Genomic DNA, 22,426 nt, shown 5'->3' on the forward strand with positions numbered 1-22,426 from the left:
GAATAAAAACAAAAAACAAAAAAACCAGCCAGAGGGGCTGGGAAGGTGGCTCAGTGGTAGAGCGCTTGCTTTGCATGCCTGAGGCCCTGGGTTCGATTCCTCAGCACTACATAAGCAAAAAGAAAAAAAGCCGGAAGTGGCGCTGTGGCTCAAGTGGTAGAGTGCTAGCCTTGAGCTGAAGAGCTGAGGGACAGTGCCCAGGCCTAGAGTTCAGGCCCCACGACCGGACCCCCCTCCCCACCCCCCCCAAAAAAAAACAGCCATAGCAGGAAAGTCCTTGAGACTTATATCCAATTAATCATTCAAAAAGCTGAAGTGGAGCTGTGGCTCATGTGGTAGAGTTCTGGCCTGGAGAGGAAAAAAAAAAAGCTCAGGGACAGCGCCCAGGCCCTGAGTGAAAACTCCTGGACCGGTACAAACAAACAAACAAACAAACAAAGTTCCCAGAAGACCCACCTCTGTCCATGGAAGAAAGGGCGGGCCCTCGCCCTTACCCTGTCCCACCCCTTCAGGTTTAAATAGCCCCAGCGAACAAGTCTTGCTTGTCCTCTGGTTAGGGTCTCCTCTCCCGCCTTGCACCCTCCCTACACAGCGTAGGGGACACCCCCCTCCCTCCCCGGGCTCCTCTCCTTGGGTCACATCATGCCCAGCCCAGCGCCCCAGCAGTCCGATCCCGCGGACGCTCAGGTCCTAGCCCAGCGCTCAGGCCGCTCTGCAGAGTCCCCGTCGCCAGGGCTCCCTGGCTGCCCGTCGGGTTTAAGCACGCCCCGCGCTCCTGGTCGCCTGGAGTCTTCCTTCTCCATCGAGGCCATCCTAGCGAGGCCCGATCCCTCTGCGCACGCCATCTCCCCGCCGCCAGTCACCCGGTGCATGGCTTGGAGCCCCTGGAGCGCTCTTCCCGGGTGCGCAGCGCCGGCTCTGCGTTGGACCTGCCCCGCGCCAGCGAGTTGGCTGCCCACCTGCCTAAACGTGGGTGTCTACCCGCTGTACCCCCAGTTCTCGGTGCCCCCGCTGCACGTGGCGCACTTTTGCGGTATCCAGGGCTTTGGCAACCCAGGTACGAAGGGTAACTGGGCAGAGGGATAGAGAGTGGGGGCCGGGGACTTTTTTCTCTTTGGACATTTGAAATGATCCATTTGTAGCTCTTTTTTTTTTTTTTTTTTAAATGGGAAAACTAGCCCTTTGTGTCTGTAATGACACAAATACTTTTCTCAATTCATCGGACTTTTGACTTGGATTATTACTTTGTTGTCATATAGAATATCTTTTTCTTAAATTCCTGTCCTGGGGCTTGAACTTTGGGTCTGGATGCTGTCACTGAGCTCCTTCTGCTCAAGGCTAGCCCTCTACCACTCGAGTAACAGCACCACTTGCGGCTTTTTGATTAATTGGAGGTAAGAGTCTCATGGACTTTCCTACCCCAGCTGGCTTCTAACCATAATTCTCAGATCTCAACTTCCTGAGTAGCTAGGATTATAGGCATTAGCCACTGTTCCCCAGCATGTAAATTTTTATTTTATTTTATTTTTTGGACCTATACTGGGGCTTGAACTCAGGACCTGCATGCTGTCAATTAGATTTTTCCAATCAGCCTGCTTTAGCTGATGAGCCACACCCCTACTTCTTGCTTTTTGCTGATGGAGATAAGAGTCTTCTAGCCTGGGTTGGTTTCCAACTGCAATTTACAGATCTCAGCCTCCTGAGTAGCTAAAATGACAGGCGGGAGTGACCAGAGCACCCAGCTACTATTTCAAAATCTGAAATAAGGCAGGAGAGACCAGGTAGCTGAGACTATGTGCCTACTGGGCTTTTTCTTGGCTTTTTATCCTCCCTTAGGCAGGCACCAGATATGTGGCTCAGTGTTTGGAATCCTGGCACTCACTCCCTTTACTGGGTAATCTAATTGCCAGCCCTTAGGGCCTCCCCAAGGCTAGTTGAAGATGAGTACCTTTGTATACTTGTCTTGTCATTCCTTTGTCTAGAACATTCTAGTTCACTCTCTAATCCCATTCCCTTCATCCCCTTACTCTATACCCTAGTTGATGGATCTCCAGTGGCTCACAGCATGGTGAGCTGAGTTGAGCATTTGTGTCCCTTAGAGAAGGGCATTTTGCTAGGGACATAGCTTAAGTGGTAGAGCACCTGCTTAGCACAAAGCCCTAAGTTCAAATCCTAGTACTGCCAAAAAAAGAGAGAGGGTATTTCTTTCCAGTCATGTTAGGAGGCATGATTTGGCTTTCAGAAACTGGGAAGAATGGGCTGGGAATGTGGCTTAGTGTAGAGTACTTGCTTAGCATGCATGAAGCCCTGGGTTTGATTCCTCAGTACCACATAAATAGAAAAAGCCTGAAGTGGCACTGTGGCTCAAATGGTAGAGTGCTAGCCTTGAGCAAAAAGAAGCTCAGGGACAATGCTCTGACCCTGAGTTCAAGTCCCAAAACAGGCAAAAAAAAAAAAAAACTGGGAAGAAGGCAGGTGCTGGTGGCTTATACTTGGAATCCTAGTTACTCACAAGGCTGAGGTGTAAAGATGATGGTTTGAAGCCAGCCTAGGAAGGAAAGCCTGTGAGACTCTCATTTCTAATTAACCAGCAAAAAGCTAGAAGTAAAGGCATGACTCAAGTGGTAGGGAGCCAGCTTTGAGAAAAATAAATACTAAGGGATAGGTGCCCAGAGTTCAAGCCCCACTGCCATCACAAGAAAAAAGAAAAAGGTGGGAAGAATTTTATACCTCACTCGTGCCTAGGATTTTCTATTTTCTTTTGACTCCATGCTTGATACATGACAGACATTCAAAAAGTATTTGTTGAGTGAATGAAAAGGGTGTAAAACTCTGAAGGTTTCTCCTCTGCCTATCTCATGGGGTTTCCTGGAGCAAAGAAATAGAGCAGGAGTAGGAGGGTCAAGGTTGACAACTCCTATTATGGGCCAGAAGTCAAGCCACTCAGCTGAAAAGTAGTGGAGATAGGAGTCTCATGGCATTGTCCCTTCTTATTTATTTGTTATGCATTATTTCTGCACAGTTGCTTTTTACTTTGCCTTCTTACTGTGTCACTTAGAGAAGACAGTATCTCTTCTACCCAAGGAGAGGTGAGCCAGGGCTGCTGGCTAACTCTCCCTCCCTCCCCTAATGATGGCTTCTATTTAGGCTTGGAGCTGGCTCACTCTCCTGGTCTCTGGAGCCCCCTAGACTTGGTACCTACCAAGGATCCTCAAGAAACTGAGAGACACCCAAAGAGGGCTCGAACTATGTTTAACTTGGAGCAGCTGCAAGAGCTGGAGAGAGTGTTTTCCAAACATCACAATCTAGTGGGGAAGAAGAGAGCCCAGCTGGCCGCTAAGCTCCACCTCACGGAGAACCAGGTGGGAGCAGGAACACCTGTGGAGGCTGGGCTGTGCCTGGACCAGGACTCATACTACCTCTGGAAGGCTCTCAATAAGGAGGGAGGGCGGGCAGGGACATGGGCTTTCTTCCGCTGTATGAGACTCTTGGGGAGATATAGGCACTCTAGCTTTTTGTAATAACCTATGTAATGAGAAAGTAGTCCTGTTTGGAGTCACATTATTGAAACAACCTATATTTATCTAGAGCTTTGTGATAAAGTATTTCTGTACTGACTAAGGAGCTATCAGCAAAATTAATCATAATCGAGACTACTTTTATTTGTTTATTTTTGATGGTGATGGTGGTGCTCAGCCTTGCACTAATTCAGCTTGCTTGCTAGGCTAGTGTTCTACCACCTGAGATGGAGCTCCAGCATAGGTGGAGCATCAAGGACTTTTCTGCCTCAAAGCTAGATCCTCTGGATCTCAGCCTCTGAGTAGCTAGGATTACAGGTGAAAGCCACTGATGCTCAGTTAAGGTATTAAATATTTTATACACATATATATATATATATATATATATATATATATCTCCTTGAACTTCAAGTTTCACCTCAGCAATTGTACCATTTTTCTACTCAGTTCACAGGTAAACTTCTCAAGAACTTGGGAGGCCTTGACATCCCATTCACTCCTGTGTGTGCGTGTACGCGCGCATGCATGCGTATGCATGCGTGCGCATGTGCCCACGCGCAGACCTGGTAATTGAACTCAGGGCCTTGCATTGTCCCTGAGCTCCTTTTTAATCAAGGCTAGGGCTCACTTGAGCTACAGCTCCACTTTCAGTTTTTTGTTTTTTTTAGCTTATTGAAAATAGTCTCACAGAACCACAGTCCTCAGATCTGAGTAGCTAGGATTTCATGCCTGAGACACTGGTGCCCACTCCATTCACCCTTGTTTTTTTTTGGCTAGTCTTGGGGCTTGAACTAAGAGCTTGGGCACTGTCCCTGAGCTTCTTTTGCTCTAGGCTAGTGCCATTTACAGCCTTTTCTGTTGATGTCATACTGAGGAATGCTAGGGTTTTTTTTTTTTTTTTTTTTTTGTCAGTAATGGGGCTTGAACTCTGGGCCTGAGCGCTGTCCTTCAGCTCTTCAACTCAAGGCAAGCGCTCTACCACTTAAACCACAGTGCCACTTCAGTTTTCTGGTGGTTTATTGGAGACTTTCCTGCCCGGGCTGGCTTTGAATCACAATCCTCAGATCTCAGCTTCCTGAATATCTAGGATTACAGGAGTGGGCCACCAGCATCCAGATGGAATGCTAGATCTTTAACTCATTCCGATTTCACTACTTTTCCTCCCATTCCATCAAAACTTCCCAGGAAAATCTGACTTCCATGTCACCCAAATCAACAGATGCTTTACTTTTCTCAACTCAGCACCACCACTCAGCAGAGCTGTCTGTATGGTTGAACACACCTTCCTTTACTGAAACAGATTCTTCCCTTGGCTTCCAGACACTTTTTGTTTTCTTCGCAGCTCTCTGGATGTCATTCTAGATTTTTCTTCCTCCATCCCCATTTCTAACCAGAGCACACAATGACACCTTTTCCACTAAGATGCACACGCAATTGGTTTTTTCTTGCCCTTGCCCCTATTTATACCCTCGGCTCTCACTGGATCACTGAAGCAGCCCCTCAGCTCTCTTCCTGCTTCTGCCTCTTCATCCATTCTTCATTTCCAGGTGTGCAGTTCACTTACGATGTAATAGGACTGTGTCATGTGCCACCCAGAAGCCTCAAAGGTGCTGAGTGTTCTGGTCTCCATTAACTTCTATTTCCTCTACCTTGTTCCCTCCCTGTCCCCCTACCCACACCCCTTTTACTTGTAGCTAAGCTTGTCTCATTTCTGGTCCTCATATATTCTTAGCTTGGTTCTAAGTCAGAGACTTCTTACAGTCTGTCTTTATCTAGCCTGCTCCTATCTGTCCTCACTAGGCTGAGCTCCTATCCTCTGAATTTTATTTATTTATTTATTTATTTTTTGGGTCCGGTCGTGGGGCCTGAACTCTGGGCCTGGGCACTGTCCCTCAGCTCTTCAGCCCAGGGCTACCGCTCTACCACTTGAGCCACAGCGCCACTTCTGGCTTTTTTTCTTTTTGCTTATGTGGTGCTGAGGAATCGAACCCAGGGCCTCAGGCATGCAAGGCAAGCGCTCTACCACTGAGCCACCTTCCCAGCCCCTATCCTCTGAATTTTAGTGTGGGGTTCTCAGAGATTCTTCTAGTCCCAAATCTGATTTGTACTACCATTTGTGTTTACACATTTCTCATTTGTTTGGATTCTCTTTCTACTAGACCACAAGCTCTCTGAGGGCAAAAACCATATCTCTGTTGTTCACCACTATGTCACTACAGCTTCGGATGGTTCCAGAAAGTTATAGGAGTTCATTAGAGATGATTCAGATGGATGGACAGTGCCTGGGTATTTTAATTCATTTATTTTTGCTGGTTTGGGGCCTTGAACTTAGGATTTCACACACTAGCTTTTTTTTCTCATCCAGGGCTGGCATACTATCTATCACCTGAGCCATACTTCCATTCCCAGCTTTCTTTCTTTTTGTCAGTCATGGGGCTTTGCCTGGGTATTTTAAAGGAAGTGTTTCCCTTAGGAGGAAGAATAAATGTTGACTAGACAGCTCTGGGATTGGGGGAACAGCGGGCCCAACTAGTCAAGTCTGATGTCTGCCTACTGCACCCAATTATAGGTGAGGATCTGGTTCCAAAACCGCAGGGTCAAGTATCAGAAGCAGCAAAAATTAAAACTTCCAGCCACATCTGCCATCGCTGCCTCCCTGGATGAACCCACCAGCAGCTCTGATAGCAGCATCCAGAGAGAAGATGCCGAGTCAGGATCAGACAGCTGAAGATGGAGATAGAAGCCCTACCCATGCTGTCTGCAAGCATGAGCCTGGGACACCCTCTTGTCCTAGCTGCTCTTATGTATCAATGAATGCCTTGTCTGGATCAGAGAGCACCAGATGAATCTGAACTGTCAAGCAAGGGCCCCCTTTTCTGTATCAACCCCTTAGGGCCAGACTCCTGCTATATCCTTGGCTAAGTCACTATAAACATCCGAGAAATGTTGCTTCATCTGTACAATGGGTATTTCAATAATGTACACCTCCCAGAGGTGAGATGACTGTAAAGCACTTACAACGTTCAGACTCAGCAGTAAGGGTCTGTAAATGTTAAGGCTTATAAGCCCCTCTCACCTCAGGAAAGTGGTATCTAGACCTGCCCTGGCTTCTCAGGAAATAATTAGTCCTTTCTTGGCCTGGCTGTGGAGGAAAAGGATCTTCTTGAATTGGCGTCTGGGTGTAGAATATTCTTCTGTACTAGAGATGTAGAGTTGAGAGCAAGGAGGAGGGAAAGGTAAATGGTAGAGCCCACTTCTCACCGTTTCCCATAGTTTTGTTTGCTCTGTTACCTTTCTCAGAACTCTGGCTTAGTTGCCTTCTTGGACCAAAAAAGGTACCTGACCAGCATCTGTTTCCAGCTATCTGCCTTTTCTCCTCTTTATTAAATAGAGAGCATTCACCCTCACTTTTCATAAACTCTGCTATATTTTCACAAGGCAGGTATGTATCGGTGTCCCACCCTCAGTCCCCAACAGCATGACCCTAATTCAGGTTTTTTTCTCCCAAAAATCTGCTTGGTTTCTCTCTAGGAAGCCTGTTGACTGCCTACTCCTGTGAAGGCAATGCCCCTCACCCCCATTTTCAGAGTTGGTTTCTGTAAGTCAGGGTATTTAGGGGCTTCAAAGGCTGAGATGAGAAGGAGATCAGCACTGCCACCTGGTGGTGAGAGACAAGGTCCTTAGCTGCTCTCATCCTTTTCTGAGGGTGAGGGGGTGGAGAGTGTAAGGGAAAAGTAGTCTTTTTCTGTCAAACTAAAATGCTTGTCTTGTATATTAATTTTTTTGGTATTGGTATTTTCCTGGAATTATTCACTTTTATTTCAATTGTAATTATTTTTTTTGTCAGTCATGGGGCTTGAACTCTGGGCCTGAGTGCTGTCCTTCAGCTCTTCAGCTCAAGGCTAGAGCTCTACCACTAGAGCCACAACGCCACACTTCTGGCTTTTTCTGCTTATGTGGTGCTGAGGAATTGAACCCAGGGCCTCATGCATACAAGGCAAACACTCTACCAGTGAGCCACATTCCCAGCCCCTCAATTGTAATTATTATCTGTGCTGTTTCTGACAAGCAGCCATGTGAGGAATGTGAATCTTGTGTGGAAGGAGTTAAAAGAATAAAACTGCAATTACCAGTCACAAGTAGCTGTGCTACTTGTGACCAGCTAGCCAAGTTAGGGAGGTAACAAAGGAGTTAAAAGAATGAAACTTCAACTACTAAGTATGCTGCTTGTTAGACACATCCTTGTCAATGGAATTAAAAGTAACAAGACACACAGACCTCATTTGAGTGGGAGCTTTCCACTGACCTACCTCATCAACCTCCTCCAACTGTATCTGCCAGCCACTGTTTCCAGTCCGACTGAGCCAGCTGTGATGGAAAAAAATTGTAAGCCTTTGACAAAAATAAAGAATCGCCTCTTTTCTAACTTTAGTAATCAATTATACTTAGAATGTGAGCCTAACTCCTTGACAAGGAGGAGGGACAGTTTGAACTATGATAAAAGCCTACCACACTGCTCTGCCCAGTATGTCTGCCTAGTTCTGGGTAGATTAAGGCATTGCAGCCTTTTGAGCAAAAGTAAATTGCTTGACAGAATCTGTATCTCTTGTGTCTATTCATTCCTGACACCAGAGAGTCGTTGTGCACTTCTAACAGGAGGGAAAAAAGGCCAGGAGCTAAGACAGTCTTGGAAAACACATGGTGATTTATTATTATTATTTTTTGTCGGTCGTGGGGCCTGAACGCTGGGCTTGAGCACTGTCCCTCAGCTCTTCAGCTCAAAGCTAGCACTCTACCACTTGAGCCACAGCGCCACTTCCGGCTTTTTTTTTTCTGCTTATGTGGTGCTGAGGAATCAAACCCAGGGCCTCATGCATGTGAGGAAAGCAGTCTACCACTGAGCCACCTTCCCAGCCCCACAGCGTGAACTTTTAAGCACAAAGCAGTAGGCAAGAAGTGACCAGGGCCCAGACTCAGTCTTGTTTGTTCCAATCTTGTTCCCATCTTCATAGAAATCCTTCCTAAGGCTGTACCAAAGTCAACTCTAGTAATCAAAGAAATCCAGCTGCATCTGCATCTTTCAGGAAATAATGGCTCTTTTTAAATAAAAATTAATGCCAGTTACCTATCAAAGTAATTACTGGGCTGTATCAATCTTCAAATGTCAGCATGCGACCATACCAAATACACAGGACCCTTTTCAAGGGAAAGCAAGTCATCTGAGAGACAAGGAAACAAAACGAGGCACTTTTCCCACTTTGAGAACAAGCTATCTGTACCCACTTCTGCATTCACTGTAAGGGGTCCGGGCTGGTTGCCTGCTGTGGGCGGCTCCCACCACCCCAGGCTGCTCCAAGGTCCCTGGAGAATAGAGAAGGGCCCGAGTCCAAATGCTCTTTTAGAGGATAGTCTGCCTGGCAGCCGGGGAGTTAAGTGTGGACAGAGGCAACCACAGACACATTAACATGATCTCGGACTCAGATAACATTAAAACTTCAGTACGCAGACAGGGACTCTGACGGTAGCCAAGAAGTCACAGAGACAACCTGCACTGATGTAAAATAGCAGCAGCCCGCGGGCCGTGCTGGTCCACAGTCAGATGGAGAGGTGGGGCCTCGGGCAGGCGGGGCTTCTGAGGAGGCGGGGCCTCCCGGGTCGGGTTGGGGTCAAGGGTCAGACGGCGGAGGCGCGCCCAAGATGGCGGCCTCCATGTGCGACGTGTTCTCCTTCTGCGTGGGCGTGGCGGGCCGAGCGCGGGCCGCCGTGGAAGTCCGTTTCGTAAGCAGTGCCAAGGTGAGGCCAGATCGGACGCCGCCGGGCGTTCGGACGCCGCCGGGCGTCCCGACGCCTCCCCGCCTTGGAGACAGTCCTGGGGGCCCCATGCTTATAGGCTCCGTTGCGGCCCGGCCGCTGCGGCCCGGCCCCAGCCCGCGGCCCTGGGCTCCCCTTTTGTCCCTGGACTGTGTTTGTCCCCGGGCCCACGCTCCTCTCGTGGCTACGCGGCGGACCCCGGCCTCGGGGGTCTGCGTGTGCGTCCCCTCCCAGCAGAACCCGGGCCACGCGCGGAACTGGGGGGCGCGGGGCCTCGTGGTCCAGACTCTGAGCATTGCTGCTTTGGGCCCGGAGACCGGTGGGGATGGGGACGTGCTGGGCAGGGGCAGGGAGAGCTGAAGCCGGAAACAGCATGGGTCCTCAGGAGCCTTTCCGAGTGACACTGTTGGGAAGATGAGAAGAGAGGCCGGGGTTCTTCACGAGGGCATCTGGACCACCCAAATGCCTCGGGACCATTTAAGAGGTTTTAAGCTGGAGAGTGACATGATTTTGCTTCTGTTGTGTTTTAGAAGTTCCTTGTAGAGCAACAAATGCATGCGAGGAAAGTAAAGACATAAAACCCATAATTTCATACTTGTGCATGTATATCATTTTTAGGCACTAATTTTTTTTGATGCAGCATCTTTGACTATCACTGCACATGTAGATTTTGAAAGTAGTCCATAGTTGTTTCAGAGGGGAGTTACAGTTCACACAATCCAGTATGTATGGGCCCTTTGTATTGTCATTTGTGTTTTGGGTAATTCTAGGGTTTGGATTTAGGACCTTGGGCTTATCAGACATACATTCTCCCACGTGAGCCACACCCTTCCCCTAATGTTCTATTTTATTTATCACCCCTGAGGTCAGAGGTTTTAGAGCTAAATTTTTGTGCAAACGGCCTTTTGTTCTCAGTAGCACTGTTTTCTTTCTTCATATCTTTGCCAGTTGACGTGCCCAAAATTGTATTGCTTTATTCTCATTTACATTTCTTTGGGTAATAGGTTGAATAATTTATAATGTGTAGTGGCTGTGTGTATCGTTGGTCCTCGCCCCAAATGTTAGCACTCTAGTCATCTGTCTTGCTGTCAGCATTTTCATATTGATTCAGTTTCCCAGCCCAGGTTTCCCTTTCCCTCTTTCTGCTCCAGAGTCATTATGAGTACACCTATCCCTCAATAGGAAGTACCTTGGCTACATCCTTGGTCTTTAGCTGCTCGCACTTCCATTTCCCAGAGCCTCTAGTATCCTAGATGGCCAACAGTTTGTTGTTTTTGTTTATTTGTTTGTTATTTTTTGTCAGTCCTGCCACTTCAACTCAAGGCCTGGGCATTGGCCCTGAGCTTCTTTTGCTCAAGGCTAACACTCTACCACTTGAGCCACAGTGCCATTTCTGGCTTTTTCTGTTTATGTAGTACTGGAGAATCAAATGTGGGGCTTCATGAATGCCAGGTAAGCACTCTACCACTGAGCCGCATTCCCAGCCCCATGTCCCACAGTTTCATCACTTGTAGCTTGCAGTGGGAATCACCTTTACTTTTATGACCATCTCCACTCTTCTCTTTTCTCCACTTCTTCCTCCCTTTACTACTTCAGCCATTCTCCTTGCCCTGTTGTTCTGTCTTAGTCTTCTGTCAAGGCCGTAGGTGGTCACTAATCCACTGATGCTGGACAGTTAGATAACCAGGTTATCATCCTGGGATTTTTGTGATTTTTTTTTTTTGTTGTTGTTTCATTTTCCCCAGGTTGCCACATAAGGGTTATGCCTGGTTTAAGATACAATGAGAATTACTTATTTGAAAGCTTGAGAGAACTGTCTCATGAAAAAAAGTAGATGAAGGGCCTACTCATGTGGGGGTAGTTTTTGACTATTTTTTATTGCTTCTATGGATATTGGCAGGATTGGTTCTTTTGTATTTAATTGTATTGTTATTAAGGTGTTGTGCAGAGGGGTTGGCATTTCATAAGTCGGTCAGGTAACGAGTACATTTCTTTCTGGATAGTGTCACCATTGCTTTCCCCAGTGTCCCCCTCCTGTCCCTGCCTACAAATTGCATAGTTTATTTTCCACAGTGTATACTGAATACCGTGAGACAGAAGTGGTTTTCAAAAATTTACCAATTGTTATACCAGTGACACAACCGGTTGGAATAGAAACCTTACAAGATCTAATCAATGCCAATTGGAATGCCATCCTGGTGAACACTAGCCTGTTGGTTTAGTAAACTGACTGAGCTTTCTTCTTTTTGAATTTTTTTCTTTATTGTAGTGTGGTAAAATAAAATATTTAATCAAGACTTTCAAAAGTTTGCTGCATGGTCTTAGAATTCTGCTTCAGTTTTTTGCTTTTTTTCCCCTTTGGTCGTGGGGCCTGAATTCTGGGTCTGGGCACTGGGACTCAGCTCTTCAGCTCATGGCGAACTCTCACTTGAGTTACAGCACCACTTCTGGCTTTTTCTGCTTATATGGTATGGAGGAATTGAACCCAGGGCCTCATGCATGCAAGGCAAGCACTCTACCACTGAGCCACCTTCCCAGTCCTGGTCTTAGAATTCTGTATAATCTAAACTTCCTTTTCAAAATGGTTATATGGTCTCTCCCTTTTCTTCAGGTTTCAGGCTATCCAGTGCTACATGATATTATGATTAGAGCTGTTTTTCTTGAAATAATTCTGTCATGGGAATGAGATCTATTTCATTCAAATTAGGATTTGGGGGGAGGGTGGTGGTACTAGAGATTAAATTCAGGGCCTTGCGTTTGCTAGGCAAATGCTCTACCATCTGAACCACACCTCCAGCCCCTTTTTACCTTGGTTATTTTCACAGCATGAGCTGTGATCCTTTCTCATGTTGCTGGGGATGACAGGCACTTGCCACTGCATCCAACTGCTGGGCTTCCCCCTAGCTGGGATAACAAGTGCATGTCATTGAGCCCAGCCATTGGTTTGAGATGAGATCTCCAATTTTTTCACTTGGGCTAGCCTCTAAGTGTGTGATTCCCCCATCTCCATCTCCCAAGTTGTTAAGGTTACAGGTTTGAGTAACTACACTTGGCTCAAATTTAGTTTTGATATATTTTCTGTATTTGGTCCTCCCAAAAAGGCAGAGGAAGATCTCTGTTTATCCAATATTGGCATTTGAAATGATCAGAATGGGTCCCTGTTCGGGTTATTTTGTCCTATAGACGACATGAGGCTAAGTTTTTATTTTGCTAAACTGAGTCCCAGGGGTACAAGGCAGGGGGATGAGGCTTCCAGGAAGACAGTCAGAGTTGCACACATGGCTTTGCCCCTGCTTTTTTTTTTTTTCTTTTTGCTTATGTGGTGCTAAGGAATCGAACCCAGGGCCTCATGCATGCAAGGCAAGAGCTCTACCACTGAGCCACCTTCCCAGCCCCTGCCCCTGCTTTTGTATCACCTGTCCTATCCTACTGGTAGAGTTCTCAGACTTGTTCACAAGGTTGAGATTTGTGGCTTTTAGATTGACCAGAGCCTGTCTTGGACTACACATCTTTTGCTATTCTGAGTTTGGCAGGAGCTGCCTCTGACCAGAATGCCAGTGCTAAAAGAAACAGGAAGCTACTCAGAAAACAGTGTGACAGAACATTTTCCTGCAGTGCCAAGCCTTATTTTTTTCCCTTTGTTATGGCAGTGCAGTGTTGGCAAGGGTACCACCCTTCTCTTAAGTGAGAGGTCAGTAAATGCCAGCAGGTCCACAACTGCCTGGGCTCTGAAGCTACCTCCTGAGTCATTTTATGTATTCCAGAGTTGGAATGCAGAGTTGGCAGTTCAGAGATTGTATTCTCACTCTTTTCTTGGTGTTGGAACTTGAATTCAGAGCCTCACACTCTTCACTGGCTTTTTTTGCTCACAGCTGGCTCTCTACCACTTGAGCCATGCCTCCAATTCCATGTTCTGACTCTTTATCATGATTCATCATGTAGTAAGTTAGACTGGCACTTCTCAAACTTTGATAAACTAGGAATGACCTTTGCATCTTGCAGAATCTTGCAGATTCTGATTCAGCAGTTATGGGGGAGGGTCTGGCATTCTGCATTTCTTTGTTTATTATTATTATTTAGAGATTGTTCTATTACTTTCTGTTGTCAAACCCATGCAGACAAGACCTTACATATTTAATATGGTGCATTTACCTCCTGTACAAATGGAAAATAAGTTTAATGTTTCTAAACCATTTCTAAACTATTTCTGTACAATGCCAACTCAACACAATAAATTGGGTTATAAAGTTGACCATCTAGCTAAAGTTTCCAAAAATTCATACACACACACCCCAATAATACCAATATGTTACCCATCAATAGCAGCAACAACCTCCAGGCTCTGTAGTCAACTGAACATTCAGCACACAAGATACTGCATTTCTAAAAGTGTCCCAAGTGATGCCCCTCTTGACATCTATATACCTCACATGTACTAGTAAGGGTGTAGAGTTCATGAGGTACATTCATTTGTGCTGTATCATTGCATCCTGGAAACTACCTGGCAAGCATTATAATACTCACTTCTCACATGGGAAACAAATGCAAAGAAGTAGAGCAATTGACTCCAAAGCTTCACAGGACGTTAACATTAGGGTTGAAGCTCATTACTTCCAAATATAATGAGCACTTGCTAGATTCTGTGCTAGGTTCTGTGAGTACTCAGCTGACCCAGAAAAAGGACAGTTCTTTCCCAAGCTAAGCTGCTCTCTCCCAGAGTATAGGGTTCCCTGCAATCCTCCGGAGTGTTTGACCCTTCCCTGGGCACACTAAAGGTTTTCCTCTGAACAGTCAGAGTAACTGACTCCCTCTGGCCCAGGCTTTCTGCTCCAAATGGGCTGAAAGAGGTGCAGCTGATAATAGGTCAGAGATACTTTTCCAAAGGAAGCAGTTCTGGAGGCTCTTCTTTAGCCTTCAGGGGGAAAGGCCTCTGCTAAGAGTGAAGCTGGATGACCTTCTGGAGCTATGGTCTGTCTCTTCTCTCTCTTAGGGAAAGGGATTGTTTGCCACACAGCTGATCCGGAAGGGAGAGACTATCTTCGTAGAAAGGCCTCTGGTGGCTGCACAGTTTCTCTGGAATGCACTTTATCGCTACCGAGGTGAGTACATCTTGCCTGCTTCTTATGGCTACTGGCCTGGTCAGTTTTTTGTTTTTTGTTTTTCTTTTGTCGGTCATGGGGCCTGAACTCTGGGTCTGGGTACTGTTCCTCAGCTTTTCAACTCAAGGCCAGCACTCTACCCCTTGGGCCATAGCATCACTTCTGGCTTTTTCTGCTTATGTGGTGCTGAGGAATGGAACCCAGGGCCTCATGCATGCAAGGCAAGCACTCTACCACTGAGCCACTTCCCCACCCTCGCCTGGTCAGTTTTGTACTTGGAAGAGAGTGCCATGTATTCTGGCTTATGACTCTGGGATTCTGGATGTTGGGAGGAAATGTTCTCCCCCTGTTGAAGACCCACACCTCTGTCCCCTCTTGAGGTTTGGGCTCTACATCTGTAGTAGGAGGTTCTTTCAATGTGCTCCCTGGACTGTTACACAGTCTTCTGTAATATCAGAATCTGGACATCGTGCTGAAGGGCTTTGTGCCAAAATGGATCCCTTGTACTGAAAAATAATGCAAGACCCTGAGTTAGGGGTCAGAACAAGTGGGATGCTAGAGGCAAATCATGAGAGGAGGGTCATTTGGCTGCAGAATCAGTCAGACTCCAATCAGAAGCAGGAATGGTGAGGGCCTGTTTTTGAGAGGTAAGAGGGGATTATCCCTCTTTGGATGCATCTGAAATCCAATCATTCATCCCATTAATATTCTGGTCCCGTTCACTCCCTGAACCTCCATGGAACAGCTATCCTGTGCCCAGGGCACATGCCCCAGGAACAGTGCTGTGAAAAGGACAGATGCAGTCTTTGCACTTAAGACACTTATCATGTCTGGCTTCATCTACAGCCTGTGACCATTGCCTTCGGGCACTGGAGAAGGCAGAGGAGAATGCCCAGAGGCTGACTGGGAAGCCAGGCCATGTACTGCCTCACCCAGAGCTGTGCACTGTGCGCAAAGACCTCCACCAGAACTGTCCCAGCTGCCAGGTGAGCATCCCTGAAAGGATCTGAGCAAGGGAAGTCTTAGGTAAAGTCCTCACCGGGGAGACTAGAGATCAGATCCGGGTCCTAGCTCTCAAGGGTCAATGCAGGCTAAGACATTAAAAGGACTTGGTAATTGTTCCAGTTTTATCTTCCATGTTCCAGTTATGTCACCTAGATTTAGAAAGTAGGCTTAGTGTGAATGTGCCTTAGTCCCTGGACCCTGATAGGGCCTCTCCCTTCCACCCTTTTCCCTTTAATATGGTTTTACAGGCTTAGGTTAGGTGCTTCCCACATGCCCCCAGAGCACCCTATGTTTTCTCATCTCCTAATACTTCTGAGCTCTACTCAGGGGTCCTTTTGGTTGACAGAATGCAATTAGAGGAGGTGAGCACTCCATGGGATATCTGTGCCTGTTACCCCTTTTCCCCATAGCCAGATCCTAGGGTGCTGACCTCCACCCCACCTAACAGGTGATGTACTGCAGTGCAGAATGTCGGCTGGCAGCTGCAGAGCAGTACCACCGTGTCCTGTGCCCAGGCCCCTCCCAGGATGACCCCCTGCATCCTCTCAATAAGTTGCAAGAGGCATGGAGGTAGGTCTCTTTCCCTTCTTTATTCTCTCTCTGCTTTTCTGCCTGTTTGGGCTCATCAGCTGTTGCCAGCTTCCTTAACATACTACCCCCCAGACTTTTTCCTTCCATTTTCAGGCGAGAAAAAGCCTGCCTTTAATCTGGGCAGCCTGTCTTGCCGTTGTCAGCATTTTCATTCCCCGAAAAAAACCCACTAAGCCCTTAGGAATGCAGACTTTGCCTCAGCCCTGCTCTCTCCTTGGTAATTAATGAAATTGGTAAAAAAGTTTCTTTATAGTGGTCAAACTGGGCTTCCCAGGACTTAGCTACTAGGAAAGGAATTTCTAGGCCAAACTTTTTTCTCTTTCCCTAGGAGTGTTCACTATCCCCCTGAGACTGCAAGCATCATGCTGATGGCCCGGATGGTGGCTACAGTGAAGCAGGTGAGCCCACCTACGTCCGAGGGTGACTTCCCAGGGTGAGCTGATGGGCCTAGTTCAGCCCTGGTGCCAGTCTCCTCCTCATATCAGAGTCCTCGCTTAGATGCATTTGTCTTTGGTGTCCCAGAGGAGGATAGCTGATATGTAGCCAATCAGAAGTCAGGCACAGGTAGTGGGAACTCACTTTGCCTATAGTCTGTGATTTGAGATGTCTTATACAGCAGCAGTTTATAAATTTGGTTTATAAGCACCACTTTTTCAAGATCCTGTCACTCACATAAAGTAAGAGAAGACACTCCAAACCCCTTTGGTCTATTTTGTCCTTCCTCCACTTTTCCAAGTGTTTGGAGTTGGCTAGCCCATCTCTGGCTGGAGAGACACTTGCTTATGGGAATGTGGGGGGCTTTCTGTCTCACATGGCCAGAATGCCAGTAAGGCAGTGGATGTCTCTGATGTGTATTTGTTCACTGCAGGCTAAAGATAAGGATCGGTGGATCAGGCTGTTTTCCCAGTTCTGCAACAAAACAGCCAATGAGGAAGAGGAAATTGTCCACAAACTCTTGGGAGACAAATTCAAGGTTAGTCTTCTCCCATGATCTGTCTTTGCCTCATACCTTCCCAAGTAGTCTGTGCTTCCTGTGGGAAGCTAACTCCATATTGGTCTTTTCCCAGCTACAGAAAGGGTCCAAAAATCAGTTCAGATGACTTGCTTTATGGCATAATACAGATCTAAAATTGCAAAGTGGGAAAGTGGGGTGGTGACAGGAAAGAGGGTTGGATGCCTGCCCTGCAGTGCTCTTTACATTGTGTGGGAAGGCAAGAACACTTTCAGGGAAGCAGTGAGCAAAGCATGCTTGGTGGAGAGTGGAGAGCTAGGAGTCCATAGAGTCAGGGAGTAGTATGAACCTGCCAGCATACTAAGTGCCCATTCCCAGCTAGAATACAGGTACTCACTGAGGAGGCACTGAAGCTGCCTGAGGGTGGAGGCAGCTGTATGGATAGGATGTACACAGCAAGAGACATGGTCCCTTCTGCATTGAATTCAGAGTAAAGGAGGGGAGAGCTGAGCTGGACCAGGTCAGGAGAGCCATAAAGGAGGTGCTGGACAAGGCTAAGCCAGGTCAGTACAAGTTCTAGAATATGGAGAAAGTTTGGAGTTACACCCAGTGTGGGACTAGCACAGTGGGCTGCCAAATCTGTTTAGAGGAAAGGATTTTGTGGCCTTTCTTTGCCTCCAGGAAAACCTCAGTCAGAGCTAACTACTTTTCTTTCCTTACCTGATCTGGGCTCTGCCTAGGTGCTTAGGAGAAATTCCCAGGGGTGACAGTCTCTTCTGCTTCCCCTACACCAGGGCCAACTGGAACTTCTGCGGAGGCTCTTTACCGAGGCCCTCTATGAGGAAGCACTGAGTCAGGTGAGTATGGAGAGGGCAGGTCACTCCAGATTTCCAGGAGCAGCATCCATCAACTTGGTTTTCTGGAATTGGAATGGACCCTGCTGTCATAAGTCTTGATGAACAGAGTCAGGTTAGGGGTTGGAGGGGAAGCAGGTGATTGTAACTTTAGCACTCGTCTCTGTTTCTTCCCCATAGTGGTTCACTCCAGATGGATTCCGGTCTCTCTTTGCTCTTGTTGGAACCAATGGCCAAGGAATTGGGACCAGGTTAGGAGAGAATGCTCTAGAGCTGTTAAGTTTTCCCTTCAGATTCAGGTGGGAGATGGATGGAGGAAGATAGCCACAGCTTCCTTTAAGACTCAGGTGGGGTTGGGAATAGCTGTCTAGGGTGGTTGGGAGTCAGAAAGAGGCAATGAGATCTGTTCTTAGCAGTTTTGCTCTGTTGGGTAGCATAGGGTCTGGAGAAAGAATCAGGGTGGAATAGGAGACCCTTCTGCCTGGACTTAACTTGCCTGGAGGTGGAGAGCCTATGACTTTGGCCTTCTCTCCAACTGTGGACTACTTGGGACCCCCAGCTCCCTGAGTCAGTGGGTCCATGCTTGTGATGCTCTGGAGCTGAAGCCTCAGGATCGCGAGCAGCTAGATGCCTTCATTGACCAGCTGTACAAGGACATCGAAGCAGGTTGGTGAGATGAGTCTATGGCCTCACAGAACCTTGATATTCTCAGTGATATGGCAGACACAATCATTCCCCGTGGGAGCTCCAAATTAATGTTGGGGAAAGGTAATTCCTTTGTGCCTGTGGAGACCTTCAGATCTGTCTATAGACATGCAGGTGAGAAATGGCCCTGCAATCCATCCAGAGGCTCCATGCTGGGAAGAAGGGCATACCAGACAAATAGGGTGATGTTACAGACAGAAGATTAAGGCTTGGCCTTAGAGAAGCAAATTTAGGTGAAATGGTAGGACTTGGGTATATTAATGTGGTAGGGTGGCGGGACAGCAGAGCCTAGATTCCTTCATCCACCTGTAATATGGGTATAACAATGTCTATATGTTACTATCTTACAGCAACTGGTGAGTTTCTTAACTGTGAAGGATCTGGCCTCTTCGTGCTTCAGAGCTGCTGTGAGTCACGGCACTGGGGAGGGCTAGACCCACACATTACTGTCCTTGTTAGGTAGCCTCAGAGCCATAGATCATCTTTCTTAGTTGGCCCTTTCTAGGCTGGCAAGGTCAAGTCTAGAAGCAGAGTTGGACCTTTTACTTCATCATTTTTCACCCATTCCATCCAACTCTTTGTGGTTTTTGGTTTTTCAGTGCTAGGCATCAAAACCAGTGCCTCACATGATAGGCAGAGCAATATACCACTGAGCCATTCTCCCCAGATTCCTGTTGTGCTAACAGCCGCTTATATGTAAAATTTTACATCTACGAAGATCTTTATAGGCCCCACCTAAGGAAAGCACAGAGTGATGCTGCCTGAAAAGGAAAGCATGAGCTGAGTGCCATCACTGTCCTGGGAGATGTGTTAGGGGACCATGGGAGAGCCTGGGAGGCCCAGGCTAGGAGTCTCATCAGGTTTGCTGGGGAGGACCAGAGCCAGCTCTGACAAATGACTTCCAAATCTCAGCTTCCCACCCCTATATCCTCACTATACAACCCTTTTCCAGGCTGAGTTTTCTATAGCAGAGAGAACTGAGCTCAGCGGTCTAGTATGGACATCCCTTCAGAGTCCTGTCCCTCTTTTATTGAGACAATGGAACACAGCTGAGAAGTTGGCCAGTCTCAGGAGCCTGGAGTAGGCAGAGAATGGGAGTACATTGTGCCTGTGCAGTATGGTCTTCAAGGGTTTTAGCGAGGAGGCAAGAAACTTGGGAGCCTCATACCTCCTCAGTCCTGCTAAGTTCCAGAGCAATAAAGGAAGGGATCTAGTGCTCTGCAGGGTTTTTTTGTTTTGTTTTTATTAAGGCAACAGTTCTCATTACCTACCTCTTGTGCCCCAGGCAACCACAGCTGTGTCCCCAATGCAGAGACCTCCTTCCCAGAAAACAACTTCCTTTTGCATGTCACTGCCCTGGAGGATATTAAGCCAGGAGAGGTGAGGGGGACCAGTGCTGTGAGGGTGGGCAGTGGGTTCTCCATAGAGATTGGGAGCCGCAAGTGCTTAGATCCCTTTAGACAGATCCTTACAAGCCCTGAAACCTGATTGCCATGCCTGAGGGCCTGTGAGTATGTTCTAGCTCCACCCCAATTGTCCAAAAATTAACACTGCCTCAGAGCAATGTTTGAGGGACAACTATGTGCCCAGGTTCTTGTCTACAGCCAGCTTTTGATCAACAGACCTGCAGCTTCTAAGAAAGCAGTAGGTAGCTCTTTGTGGCTTGAGCCAGAGTAGGCTAATATACTTTGGGAGTACTGGTGGTTAGTGCAATGCCTAGAACATAGCTGAATTTTCTTCAAGTGCAAAAGCATCACATTAAGATAACATTTGATCCCACCTACTGATGTTGGTCACTGGCTGGCTTTTACCATGGCCTGGTAAAAGTTTCCTCTATCTAAGACACATTGTTGCAGCCTTGTAATACCCACCTGCTAAAGCCTGTGGAAGGGGCAGGGGCATTGGTTGGAGACAGGGCAGTCCTTGGGGAAGGTCTTAGTCCTATTGAACGGAGGCACAGACTATTAGACCCACTCTCCTCTGCTCCACAGGAAGTCTGTATCAGCTACTTAGATTGCTGTCAGCGGGAACGCAGCCGCCACAGCCGCCACAAGATCCTCAGGTGCCAGCTGGGGTTGTGGTGGGGTAGCTGGGTCCTAGGGATCACCAGCCCAGTGGCTGCCTGACTTCTCACTCTTCCATATCTGCAGGGAGAACTATCTATTTGTCTGTTCCTGCCCCAAATGCCTAGCAGAGGCTGATGAACCCAATGTGACCTCAGAGGAGGAAGAGGAAGAAGAAGAAGAGGAAGGAGAACCAGAAGATGCAGAGCTAGGGGATGAGATGACTGATGTGTGATGTTGCCCCACCCAGATGGGGCGCTGCTCCAGACCCTGCCAGAAAAGGGGCCCTTCCCTTAGAGAAGAGGCTTGGAAGGAATACCCTACTCCCATTGCCTGCTTTCCTCCTTCAAGCACTCTCTGCCAGAGGGCAGGACAGGCTGGATTCCCCCATCCCCCACCAGACCTCATGCCCTGAGCACTGCTGCTGAGTTGCCTCAGGCCCTGCGCCATCACTGAGCCTTCTAGAACTGGCCTCCTCCCACTGAGGTTACTCCATGTAGATGTTAGGGGCTGGAACCAGGCGTGGGCATATCAGTGTTTCTTCTTGGTTCCTTGACCCACCCTCACATATCTACCTGAGGCTTGTCCCCTATCAACTAGCTGTGGATTTATTTTCAGGGGTACCAAAGTGGCACAGCTAAGAACACATTGGTTTCATTGAAGCAGAAAGGGAAAATGGTGTAGCACTTCACCTTCTTCCTTACTTCCTTCCCATCTCACCTTCTGCCTCGGAGCTGTAGCTGTAAGACAGTAACCTGCCCGCTAGCCTAGCAGAAGGAGGGTCTGGGTCTCTAGCAGAACTTCTGGCTCTCTACCAGGGAATGCTGGACCATTCCCACTGTTTGTACATGGGAGAAGTGGATATTTAACTCCCCAGACTCCAGAATCCCTGTACCTGTGCCTTGCTTCCCAGGTCCTGGCACAGTGGCTGGCCCATGAGGTATGGAAGAGGGGTGTGCAGAGGCTCATCACCATTTCTCAAACCATCTTCCCACTGAGGACTCCAGCAGTATGGCTGAGATCTGGAGGACGAGTCTGCTCCTGAATTTAGGATGCTCTATTCTTCCCTGAGGCCAGAATGAGTCTGGCTTCAAATGTCCATCTTTAGAATCTCCACTGGGGAATATTTAAGTCTTCCAGAAGCCTAAGGAGCTGGGCTACTTAAGAGATTAGCCACAGGTGAACCATTCCGGTTGGGTGCTGTGGGAATTAAACCATCACTTCCAGTTTCTTCCTGCTTGCCTTCCCTGAGGGGCCTGCCTACTGAGGAACCCAAGGGAGGACAGATGGGACCTGCCTGCCTGGTGCCCTCATCTAGCAGGTTCTTACTCCTTCCTGCACAGCAGCCAAGCCCTTCCTACCCTGCCTGCCCACTGTTCTCAATAAAACATGAGTGGTGTCAGGCCTCTGCAGCGATGCTTTGTGGAGAATGGCTGGTCAGGCCACACACGGCATGCTGTAGTCATGTAGGTTAGTGCAAAGGGACAGATTGGTCATTGGCAGCAACATGTGTGTTCCAGGCTTCCCAGCTTGGGCTCATGTTTGGCCTTGGTCACACTATGCTGTGCAAATGTTACTAAAGCCAGGATTAGTTTCTTGGGGTCCCACCTCAGTCCCCAGCACTAGGTTACAAGATAAATCTTCACAGGGGTTCGACTACCACTCTCTGGGGCTTGCTGAGCTCTTGAACAAGGTACTATGTTGGGACTCCCCACAAAAGTCTGAGTACCAAAGGACCTTGGGAAGTCATTGTCTCTCAGCCTCCATGCCTTGCCTTAAGACAGTCTGGAGGCCTCACCCTCCCATATGTTCTTATTCTAGACATAGT

The 22,426-nt window shown here is 47.7% G+C and overlaps 2 protein-coding genes across 3 annotated transcripts; both read left to right on the plus strand.

Moving 5' to 3' along the window:
* Positions 1–642: 642 nt before the first annotated feature.
* Positions 643–6,246, plus strand: Noto (notochord homeobox). Its single transcript, XM_042699718.1, has 3 exons — positions 643–1,057; positions 3,148–3,362; positions 6,088–6,246. The coding sequence occupies exons 1-3, from the start codon at positions 643–645 to the stop codon at positions 6,244–6,246; spliced, it is 789 nt and encodes a 262-aa protein (XP_042555652.1).
* Positions 6,247–9,210: 2,964 nt separating this feature from the next.
* Smyd5 (SMYD family member 5) lies at positions 9,211–22,348 on the plus strand. Of its 2 annotated transcripts, XR_006150730.1 has the most exons (14): positions 9,211–9,311; positions 14,320–14,428; positions 15,275–15,414; positions 15,882–16,003; positions 16,353–16,422; positions 16,893–16,997; positions 17,771–17,833; positions 18,011–18,081; positions 18,390–18,496; positions 18,886–18,942; positions 19,821–19,915; positions 20,527–20,597; positions 20,686–22,199; positions 22,247–22,263. XR_006150730.1 is itself a non-coding variant. In XM_042699727.1 (13 exons), exons 1-13 carry the CDS (start codon positions 9,216–9,218, stop codon positions 20,831–20,833), a joined length of 1,254 nt encoding a protein of 417 aa, XP_042555661.1. In that variant the 5' UTR covers positions 9,211–9,215; the 3' UTR covers positions 20,834–22,348. The 2 variants fall into 2 exon arrangements, 1 of the variants encoding a protein (XP_042555661.1); XM_042699727.1 differs by having other exon boundaries at positions 20,686–22,348.
* The last annotated feature ends 78 nt before the right edge of the window (positions 22,349–22,426 follow it).

Source organism: Dipodomys spectabilis, unplaced genomic scaffold, assembly GCF_019054845.1.
Source record: "Dipodomys spectabilis isolate Male_0828 unplaced genomic scaffold, ASM1905484v1 ptg000262l, whole genome shotgun sequence".
Lineage (NCBI taxonomy): Eukaryota > Metazoa > Chordata > Mammalia > Rodentia > Heteromyidae > Dipodomys > Dipodomys spectabilis.